Below are 12,597 nucleotides of genomic sequence, written 5' to 3'. Positions count from 1 at the left end.
ACAACAAATTATATTAGATAGGTACTTTGTTAACAATTCTTAAGTTTTTAACAACAAAAAAAATTTCAAATGTCTTTACATACCTATAGCTGGGTAGCTCTAAAAGAATAAAAGGGGGAAAGAGTGGCCAAGCGGACTAAGGCGTCGGTTGCGACGCACACCGGCGCAGGTTCGATACCTCGGCCGCGGGCGGCATATTTCTTCGGTCAAGTCACGGTGTCCGGAGAACAAGTGCCGCCATCCCCCACCCGGGCATGGCAGATACTTACGGGTGCCCACCAAAAATCTGCCAAAACAACATACACGTGTTTACACCTTACAGTACCCTCCCCCACAGTTAAAAACCATCCAATGGCCTAAGTTGCCGCGAGTTAATTAATAAAAAAAAAATGAAAAAATGAAAAAGAATCAAACTATTTCGAAAATAAAACTATAGGTACGGCTCGAAGATTATTCCTATAACTGAATATAAAGATCTATTTTTCCAAAAGCTGGTGTTGCGTAATCGTGTAAATACTAAATATTCCCAATTTTGGCTTCTTTTAGTTATTTTTTCCCAATTATCAAAAAAAATAAATATAGAATTCCATGTAACAAACTAAATCATAATATCTATTATAAATGACCCTTGGGCCTCAATAATGCTCAATTTGCTCCAACATATCGTCTTCTGCACCATAACGCGATGAGAGACGAAAAAAAACAATCGTCATCGTAAAACCACTAAAACACTCTGCACTCTCAGCTTTTTATCGAAAATACACATATAAACTACATCGATCATCACAATTTAGGATAGATATCTATATAGGTAGTATACTAGATAGCGAACTCTCACCGTGAATTGAAGCACCAAGGTGGGGGGCAATTGTATGGTATTTCATATGACAAATAAGATTAATTACGATTTATTTTATTTTGTATTGTATTTTATTATTTCTAAACCTGTAGTTTAAAAAACAAAAAAAATATTTTATTTAAGTCATTTTACATTTACTATTTTATTTTACCATTAAAAACGATGTTGTTCCTAATACATTTTGTATAATGAATGAAATGTTTTGCCCCCCTATAGGAGTACCTTATCTAGTTAGTATATAGAAATCTGTGCAATTTAGCCATCTAGATGCCTATATACATTGTTATTATATAGGGTGTGACAAGAAGACCATACAATAAAAAAAAAAATGATGACAAAAAAGGTGAAAATTATATTGTTAGTAAAAAATTTAACTTCATAAGTACTTCAGGGACTTCCCAAAAATAATATTTTGGAAAAAGTTATTACGTTCTAAATTAATTTACTCAAAAAAATATTGATATAAAAATTCTAAGAAATAAACTACTTGACTTCGATAAATATTATTACCATCAAAATTGTTCTTATAATCAGATTTACGAATTGGCTATTTTGAATTTTTCCAAACAAATTTAAAACAAATTTTTATTTTTAGTATTAAAAAATAAAAATATTTTTTTTTGATGTTATACGTTATACGTTATAGCGGTCTATAAATTATATATATATAAAAAAATTTAATATTGATTAGAACAAAAGTTATATTTTCATTTGATAGGTCTTCCTGTTTCATTCTGTACACCCATTAAATGAGAAACTATATTAAATAATACAAAACTATTTTTGCAATATTATTATCCATTATGAAATTTATTGTATTATTATTATATTATATGATATGGTATAATATGGTTTTTTTAGTATTGAGGTAACAATTTTAAAATGTCAAGCCCCTCCCCCTACCTAGAAATAATTGTATCAGTTTTCCGCCTAAAGATTATACAATTATTATTTTCTAAAATATGTTCTACATACCTATTTGATATTATTGTGAAGTATGTACAGAATTGAGAATAGAAACATTATTGATTATGTCGATGACAATGTAATGTTAAAGTTATGTAACATTGTAACGATAATCTGAATAATCATGTGTTGTTATAATATGTTATAATATTAAAATATATGTCAATTTACTATTTACACAATAAACTTATTACTTAATTATCTCTTAACTGATCATTAAATTTTGTATATTTTATATTTTAAGCAAATTTCTATTATTTTATTAACAGTGTACCTATTAATGCATAATGCATTATACTATCATAAATTAATGTCTGTAATGCACTTCAAATGCCCATGATGGAGAGGTTTAATTTAATTAAATAGAAAAAAAAGGTGAGTTAGTGGATGTCGCTCTGCTGTACAGTAAGTTACAAGTAGGTCACTGTAATGGATGGTGTTAAATTTGAATTCAATGATATAATATCATTGTATAAGAAAAATGATTCTGAGCGAAAACGGTCAGTCAGCCTATGATATTACCAAGTATAATTGATGATATTATTGTGAATAAAGTAATTTATATATAACTTATTTACGTGGAGCCTTGTTGTCAATTTTCAATCCTTAGCTATAAAAGTTGAACATTTTATAAATTTTTAACTACAAAATAATTATTAAATTTGAAATTTGATAAATTCTATCAAAATTTGAACTTTAAATGCTCATAAAAAAAAAATTGTGACTATATATTTTAATATTTTTCAACTTGCTATTGTAACAATATATCAGGAGCCTTGCATTCAATTTTCACACTTTTTTACCCATCAAATAAAATTTTATTGATATTTATAGAAAAAAAAACTAAAAATATTGAAAACTGACAATGACCATTAACAGCTCAAAAAGAATCAAATTATTTTCAAAATTTTATCTTGTATAGAAAATGCTAATATAAACATTCAGTAAAATTTTCAAGTATCTACAGTCATACGTTTTTTAATTACAACAAAATAAGAAAATCGTTACATGAGAAATCGAGTGAATATCAAATGTTGTAAAAACAAGAATTTCAAACGCTCAAAAAAATTTAATTTGACTTTCTTGTAGACATTTTTTTTTGATAAAGGTAGAAAAACTTATGGATAATCTTGTATTATAATTTCAAATCTTAGATTTAAAAAGAAAAATTTTAATGAATTCTCAACTCAAAATAATTTTCTAATTTTTTGTGTTTTTTCCGTATTTTGTCAAGATTTGAACTTTAAATGCTTATAAATAAAAACTGTGACTAAGGATTTTTAATTTTTTTCATCTGCCTTTGAAACGATAAACTAGGAGCCTTCTATTAAATTTTCAAGCTTTTCTACCTAACAGATAAAATTTTATTGACATCCATAGAAAAAAAACTAAAAAAAAATGGAAATTGAAAATGTTTGTAAACAGCCCAAAATAAATCAAAATATTTGGAAAATGTTATGGTGTATAGAAAATGCTAATATAAACATTCAGTCAAAATTGCATGTACCTACGATTATTTGTTTTAGAGTTGCAACAAAAACCAAAATCGATTTTCTCAAAAATAGTATTTGCGTAAAAATTCTCGTTTTTCCTTAATTTTTCTTTTGTTTTTCACGTAGCTTTTGAAAACTACTGGGAAATTTTAACTTTAAGCTTCAACAATGTTTAAGTCTGAAATATCATGTAAGCAAATATATACTTTTCTAAAGGGTGCCGATAACTGTAAACTTTACCCTTTATAAAAATTATTTTTAGTTGGTTACTTTTTTTAATATAATAAAATCCAAACCATAGCTATATTTGAATCAAGATTTTTGCGTAGTTAATTATTTTACACGTGATCTTTGATTGGCTATATTAATTATTGGTTATTGAAGTAATTTTAGTGAAAACTAAAAACAACAATTATTGGTTATTAATAAAATGAAAAATTTAAATCAGTCTGGTTAATGACAAAAGAAAAGTCCTTATTAAGAGCAATTCATGTGATGCTGCCGTCCTTCTGTTTTCATTAAAATCAAACTGTCGTTTACGCACGGACGAATATCACCGGAAACCGATGTGTATTACTAGGAACAACAGGTAGATGCTCTTATATAATAAGATTCATTTGTTGTAATCAATCCGACTTACTTTACCACTTTCGTGAGGGAAATTCTTCTATTCTAACCAAACATTCTATTATTATTGATGAATATTTAAAATTTTAATTACATTCTGTACCTAATAAAACAATTTATATAAATAATTTTAAATGGTCTTAAGTTTAGGTGTAGGTATCTTTAAACTGCAAAGGTACAACATCTTTAAAATAAACAACAGACATTCCACATATTTTTAATATTTTTAATATTTTAAAATATGTTTATGATTTATGTCAGTAGACAGTGAATGTATATCATTTTCTCATGGTTTTAATTTTATCCTAGAAATGTTAAAACTAGTTAGTTGAAATTACAGCTTAAACTTAACACTATTAACAGTAATCACCAATATAATCTTTTTCCATGTCAAAATATGAAACCTTTAACATTCGTTTTTAATATCAAACGTAACTGATCATTTGGCCACTATTTTAGTTTTTAATTTCAATTTGTAGTAGGTACTATATTAGTATAGTTCGTATGTTAGTTACTTTTTACAGTGTTGTCAAAATATTGGTTCAATAGGTATGTCGATATTAGTCTATAATTTTATAAAATGTGTTATAATGTATAGTATGTATGTATATAATATTATAATGTAAATATAATATATATGCATATAATATTTTATATTACTATAATTTTTAGTCCTGCTGTGTTTTCTCGCATCAGTTAATTTTATTTAGATAATACTTTTAGTGGAGAAATTAAATACAGTGTATGAAAAATTATTAATAGTGTTTCAAGTCATCCTTGGTCAGTTTATAAAATATTTCGCTTTGATGGTGTTTTAGACAACATTGCTTTATATAACCATGTTCTAAAATATTTTTGCTATTGAATATAAAAATGGTTAAATTGTATGTTGAATAGATTTACTTAGATGATTTTAACTTAAATTACCTACCATTTTTAGCAAGAAATAAATGTATGTTTGAATAAGGAACAGTGGTTTTGAAAGGTGGCAATATTATGTAGTTATTTTTGCATATAAAAACTAGTTTTCAAAGTTCACTTAAAGTAAAAGCTGCTAATGTGTTATTAAATGTTTATTATGTAAAAATGTAGGTAGGTACATTGTTCAAATACCAATCCGTTTACGAGTTTACGATTACATGCAATAACGTGAGTAACTGGTTCTTATAGGTTGTTCACTTAGTTTTCAAAAATATATTAAAATATTTTAGATAAGTAACAATTTCCTGATTGTTGAATTATTATTAACATGATGTGTTCAATTAGAAGTATACCTAATTATTTGTGAACTGTGAATCTCGGCCTTTGTTCACTATTGTACATATTTACAGCCATTTAAAATATGATTATATCGTGTGTCTTATGACTGCCTACCTATAGGTGCATGCGGCAAGATTTTCGAGATTTAGGAGCTATAATATAATAGCTTAATAGAATCAACAATAATAATTACTTCCGACATTATTGTAGGTACCGAATTATCGTTTTTCTAGTTTTCTAACGATCAAAAAACCATGTTGTCAGAATCAATTTGTGTGTATCGATATTTATATTTTTTACTGAAATTTTACAATGAAAAAATTATGTATTACACTATTACCTATATTACGTGTATATAAAATATATTATATTATTAAATAACACGCAGAATTTCCAAGAAAACTACGTATAACATATCGCACACGAAGTCGTTAAATAATAATTCTTATGCGATGTACCGATATTATGTTATGACGGTACCGAGTTCATATAATTTCTCTTAGTGAGACAATATTGGCGCAGATATCATTTATTTGAAATAACACAAACACGTGGCCCCTTATAAGGAAACGACACTATATTATCAATACAGCTGCTACGTAGACGACGAGCGACGTTATTCGTATTACACAATACCGTAAGCCACAAATCCAATATATTAGTTTCAGTGACGGCAATGATGGTTATGACTTGTGACAGATGGAGAAAGCAGATTTACTTGTAAAATGATTTCCATAACTAAGTAGAGTGTAGACTAGTTAAACTGATATAAGTTTAACGTCAATACCCATTTTTGGTACACTCATTTTTTCAAATTCTGATGGTCATATTATTATGTATTTTAACTGTATCTTAAAATACAGATTTACAATCTATAGGTATTTTAAGCACTAATATCTGATGTTAGATGTAACTATAAGCTAGTTTACATAAATGGTATTTTTTAGGATATGAGAAAGCATTGATGGCAGTATGGCACTTGTTTATAATATACTTAATACTTATAAGTTATATGATTAGATCTAAAATATAAGATTTCTTTTATAACAATTTTAATTACCTATTTTATTATTATAATATTTCTACAAATTTAATATAAGTAAATTCGAATTACATGTTTGTTCTATATTACTAGGTAGGTATATTATGTAGGTATATTACTATACATTAGGTATATCGTGTATGTTATCAAATACCTAAATGTACGTAATATGTATAGCTGGTGACATTCATAAATATAAATCATTACACATAGTATTTTTATTTTGTTTATTTGGAACTTATTAGTTTCATTATATTATGCACAAACCAGTTCTTATTTTTTTTAATATAATATTAACTTAATTCAAAACTATTGTATTTGATTTCATAATCTTTGAAATTATTATATACATGAGATATATTGGGGATAAATTAATAAAAAAAAATAATAAATATATTAATCTATTTAATTATATCCAATTTTTGTTTTTATTATCTAAATGGTTTCATTTTACTTTTTGGTAAACGTTTATGGTATCTAGTTTGTATAGTTTACTTGGTAACAATATACACAGTACACATACTATGCAATATAAGACCTGTTCAATGATATTTTATAAAATTTTAGGTTAAAGACACAATAATAAATACATAATAAATAGGTATATATGTATTTTCCTACCAAGTATGTAGATTCTAAAAGCTAATAAGATTTAAGATATAAAATGTAATTGTGACAAACATTTACGATCCTTAAAATAATTAAAAAGTATTAGAACAAGAAATTATACTGTAATAATAAATTACTTAACTTAAAATGGGGATCTGTTGATTATTTTTACGATCTATATTTTGTATTTGGTTTTGGGTTTCATATTATGTAACTTGTTTGTGTTTGTACAATTTTTAAAAAGTTTAAAAAAATACAAAAGAATTATTTCGAATTTAAACTAAGTTTGACTGTATTTAACATTTTTCTATTCCAACCTAAGTAATATTACAAAATAATAAAAAAATATCATAATAATTATAAAATTATTTTAATATGAAGAAACCGTAGAATGTGAGGAATCATACTATAAAATGTCGTCTATGCTTAAAAATCAAACGAATGTATAAACATTATTATATTTTAAAATGAATAAGACTATAGGACTATAGGAGTATGGGTATATAATATAACACGACGTTGAGTAGTACAAAAAAAATGTCCTAGTACTGGTACTTGGTTTATTGGTTCACTTTTATTAAATCATATAATAGGCATTAGCTTAACTTTAAGTAAATGTGTCCAAAAACTGTAAATTAATTGTCGTAAAAAGTCATCAGTAACTATTTAGTGAAATATATTATCTTATTTTTACTTTAATTGAAGCTTATGACAGTAAACTGTTAAGTAATAAATGTGAAAATTAAATTAAATGTTTTAAATTAGTTATATTATCCATGCTTGGGATATAAAATTCAATATTTAGTTATTTTGATTTTAATGATAGGTACTTTATTATTTAATAATAATTAATCTATTAATAGATAAAAATAAAACTTAATATGCATGACAGAGTAAAAAGTATGTTAATATCGCATAAAATCTTACCACAAATGCACCCAGAAAAAAAAATATAATTTTTAAATCATAAGTCATAACCACGAGTGTGCTGCATGTTGTAAATATTCAAGCTGACCGTATGAGTTTTTGAACATATTTAACCCGACACATAGTTTGTTGGCGACGTCTACAGCTGATGCTGTTATACTGCTGTAGGAGTCAATATTGTAATAAAAATAATATGAAAGTAAAACTGGAACATCCACCGGTCCGGTGAGATAATAATAATCAATAATTTAATCCAAACATAACAACCGGAAACGCATTTACGTTACCCATCCATCCGCTTCAGTAGCCATGCTTATGGTACCTACGTATTTGGGCACGCGACGGCGCCACAATACCAACTGGTTACCGTTAATTCGATCCCACCAAGCGGGCGATCGGAAATTACACATGTACTATCTCCATCAAGTTCGTACGTATATAACCGCTATCAGCGATCGTCAAACGTATCAGTCGTGTTTGATCGAGCTTCCCATAACACGAGAACACACACACGAGACTTACAAATAATCAAAAATGGCATACAAGGTAAGTTAAAAACAAAAAAACAAAAAATACACACACACATACACATCCCTATTTTTAACTTAGAGCTAACTCAAAAATATTAATGTATTTCTTTCCCAACAACAGATGTTCTCCACCGGTCTAGTGCTAGCATTCGCTGGTATGTGCTTGTGCCAACAACAATCCACTTCTAGCTCACCATCCCAATACCAGTCTGCCGCTGTATCCCAAGCGTCGTTCCAGACGGGATCGGCCGTCCAACAGCCACAAACCAAATTGGAAGATATCGAACGCGACACTCTGGTAGCGGCTTTTGGACAGAAAACCCAACAACAATCCAACAAACCATCATCCGTGACTCCTTCAGTTCCTCAACAACAACAACAACAACAACCGCCGCAGTCTTACCAAACGGTGCCGCAACAACAGTACTTCGTGCAGCCTTACCAGGGGCTACAACAGCAGTTCTTCATGCAACCGTACCAAGCCCAACCACAACAGTACTTGGCCCAACCTTACCAGATGGCTTTCGACTACAACGGTGTACAGTATTCCATCATCAGCCCCAACTCTTACCCTGGTAACCAGTTTTACCAACAATTCTACGTGCCAGCTGCCCAACCATCGGCTGTTCCTCAATACGTGACCAAACAATCTTCCCCAGCGGCCGCTCCTGCTCAAGCTCAACAGGAATACAAACAACAACAATTTTCCACCCCTGCACAAGCTCAACAAGTATATAAACCACAACAATTCGCTACTCCCGTTCAAGTTCAACAAGAATACAAACAACAATTCACCGCCCCTGTTCAAGCCCAACAAGAGTACAAACAACAACAGTTCAACGCCCTAGCTCAAGCTCAACAAGAATACAAACAACAACAACAACAATATGTAGTGCCATCTCCCGCATACCAATACGTCCAGCAGCCAGCTGCCCCTGCCACCAACGGTCCCGCTGATTACTCGTACGTCACTCGTCACCCGGCCACCACCGCCGCACAGTTCAAAGCCCCGACAGCCGCCGCCGCCGCCGTCCAACCACAATTCCAGTACAATGCATTACCGCAACAGTACCAACAACAACAACCCCAATACTATTACACTGTGGCCGCCACCGAACAACCACGCGTCCAACAGTCAGCCAAGAGCCAATTCTCGTCCGGAGTGAAATCCACCACGCCCACCCCATTAACTAAGGAACAGTTCGCGTACAAGTTCGAATCCTCACCACCACAACAACAACAACAACCAGGTGCCGCTTACAGCACGCTCAGATACTCCGCTTAGACGTCTCAAGTGCATCTCCCGTGAGGGGCCGTGGCAGGTGCATCGTTATAATATTATTGTGTATAGTGCCATCGATTGTATATACGCACACTACGCGTAATTCACTGTACAATTTTTAGATATTATCACTATTATTATTATTATTATTACTACTAGTGCGTTTCAGCACAGATATTATAGGATATTTATTTCCTGGGTGATTTCCACACACTTTAGCATGCCAATGCCAACTTAGCGCAGCAGTGTGTAGGGACGCATATGTCCTTAAAATATGTAATTATTTGTATTATTGTTATTATTATTTTGGTTAAGAATAAAATAAATGTGAAAACACTTAAATTTGTAGACCATTAAAAATACTTGTTTTTAATACACCTACATATTGTGTCCAATCCGCATAATGATTCTAGAAAGCGTTTAAACCCATCAGATGGTTTGCAGCAACTCGTATAGTATAATCGTTCATGTATGACATGTTCGAGGTAAAAAAATCACATTATAAATGTTTTATTCAGCTAACATTAAAAAAAAAACATTTCTTGTATATAATATAATAATAAAAAAAAAAAACACAACGAGTTATTAATAATTAACATTAAAAAATATATTATAATAATATAATATTTAACATTTATAATACTTGCACAGTAATAGTGTAGCAGTGTAGTCGGTGTAAGTTGACTTTCAGCGTATTGATGATATAACATTTTAATAGTTATACTTATTCGAAATTGAATTAATTATATAATATGCACATGATAATATAACAGGAGTTACTTTATGAAATTATTTATTTTTATTTTCAATAAATTACATCAGTGATTATTAAATCGCGAAATTTTTAATTTCACCTTTCGTTATAGGAACTGTTAAACGTTTTAGTAAATTCAGTTAATTTATATTTGAAATTAACTCTGAATACATTAATATTTGCAGTGGTGTAAAATATTTGTGTAAAAGTAGGCATTAGAGTAGTGAGTACCAATATTAAAATACTTTTTTTAGAAGCTTTCTATTTTATGTACTTTTATTTAAAATATTCAGTGAAGTATTTTAAATACAATATTTTGTTTTCGAATACCTATTGTATTAAATATTATTGATTCAATCCAATTTTTTTTATTATCTTGTATAATTTACCTAATAAGAAAATTACTGAATTACCATTTTCTATACATTTAATATTGATGAAAATATTGTCGTCGAATAACAATAATTTAAAAAGTATAAATAACCATATTAGAATAATATTAAACTATTAATTATCATAACCATTAAACCAGGATTCAACATTCATACAGGATGCTTGGTAATGGTACAGTAATAGCAATTGGTAAACTAGTAGCAATTTATAATATGTTTTATTTTGGGTATGGTAGAGATTAGAGATGGATGAATGTATTGGTTATTACTTATTATGTATTATTTGGTTTTTACAATGACGTTTTTTTTTTTTATTTAGTCTGAAGACACATTTGTTTGTGCTTAGAAAAAATTAGAAATAATTTCTAAGAATTATTTCTATAGATTTTTTTTAAAGGTTTCTTATAACTTTTTCCTACAGATAGTCATATGAAAAATAGATTCAATTTTTTCATAAGCGTTTGATGTTAAAATGTACAAAATTCGCCCAAATCAGGAGTATAATATGTAAATTGTTTTGTACCCAGTCAAAACTCTAACAATTAAATTAACTTGAGTACCTGGTTGAAATTGTAATACAAGACTACTAATAACTAATAAGTTTTATTTACTGGAAAATAAAATAAAAGTGTAGTGTTCAGTCACATACATTATTTATGAGCAACATTGAAGTTCAAATTTTGACTTCGTTGGATATTCGCACGTAAAATAATGGTTTAACATCAAACCATTTTGTTATATTATTACTATTCAAAAAATATTAATCGTAGAAACTTGAAACATACTAATATTTATCATTTTTTGTACAAATTTTCAAAATGTTCAGACTAATTTTTAATCTTAGTTTTTTCAATAAATGTTGATAAACTGTTTATGCTAGGCAAAAAATATTGACACTTTTATACAAGACTTGACATAAGTAAGTTGTTCTTCTAAATTAAAAATCTCAAAAATACGTAATAATAATAAGAAACATATTTTTTATAGATATTCAATGTTTACATTTTGACGAAATTGAATATTTAAAGGAAAATAACAATTTAACTCAGGTATTTTAAATTATTCAAACAATATGATTAGCAGAGATTTTTTTTATGGCATGGGGATTGCGAATTGAACTGTTTTAACATTGCTTGTCCCTCATGCGGCATCGTTTATTGTACAAAAACATATTGTAGTGTATATATATATACAACCAGTTCATCGGATATTGTTAATAGGGACTTAAAACTTTTCGCCACAACGTATATTATTATTTACTATACTCAATGACATCTTAAAAAAATTTAGATTAATTTTAATAGCTATTTAGTATTTATACAACAACCCTATTCTTGTCGTCCTGTGGTATTTCTATATTGACTTATAGGTACCTACATTTATAACAGTTAGTAATATTATACGAAAATATATTATGATGATTCTTTTATAATGTATGTAATTTGTTTTTGGCAAAAATGTATTTAGTCTACTGTACATTATTAGTAAAATAAATTACTAATTTTATTATACATATATAATAAAATGACTTTAGAAAAATAAGGTGACAACATTTTTCACTTAGAGTTGTGACCTAATCAATGATGAAGTAAGCTTGACATATTTTATTCGGCAAAAGAGTTGTAACCTAACTAACTAGATAAACGTAGGCATATGAGTATTAAGTATTAGGTTATAATATTATTAAAATAAAATTCAATTTTGTTTTCTATCTAGCGGTGTGTTTTTAAAAAGTTTCTATAGACTTGATTGTAATTACATTTTCAAACATTTCCAAAAATATGGTTTAAATTAATAAATAAAATAAAATATAAAATTATTGACTTTTGTGTTTAAATCATTAAAAATCAAATAAG

General features: G+C 28.3%; 1 protein-coding gene across 1 annotated transcript; it reads left to right on the top strand.

The window, feature by feature from the left end:
* Window positions 1-8,172: 8,172 nt before the first annotated feature.
* Window positions 8,173-9,955, top strand: LOC132945227 (putative cyclin-dependent serine/threonine-protein kinase DDB_G0272797/DDB_G0274007). The gene is made up of 2 exons (XM_061014899.1): window positions 8,173-8,329; window positions 8,435-9,955. The coding sequence occupies exons 1-2, from the start codon at window positions 8,318-8,320 to the stop codon at window positions 9,596-9,598; spliced, it is 1,176 nt and encodes a 391-aa protein (XP_060870882.1). The 5' UTR covers window positions 8,173-8,317; the 3' UTR covers window positions 9,599-9,955.
* Window positions 9,956-12,597: the final 2,642 nt, after the last annotated feature.

The sequence above is a fragment of the Metopolophium dirhodum genome, chromosome 5, assembly GCF_019925205.1.
Source record: "Metopolophium dirhodum isolate CAU chromosome 5, ASM1992520v1, whole genome shotgun sequence".
In the NCBI taxonomy this organism is placed as follows: Eukaryota; Metazoa; Arthropoda; class Insecta; order Hemiptera; family Aphididae; genus Metopolophium; species Metopolophium dirhodum.
The sequence above is the reverse complement of the archived record's forward strand: the minus strand, read 5'-3'. Positions and strand labels throughout refer to the sequence as shown.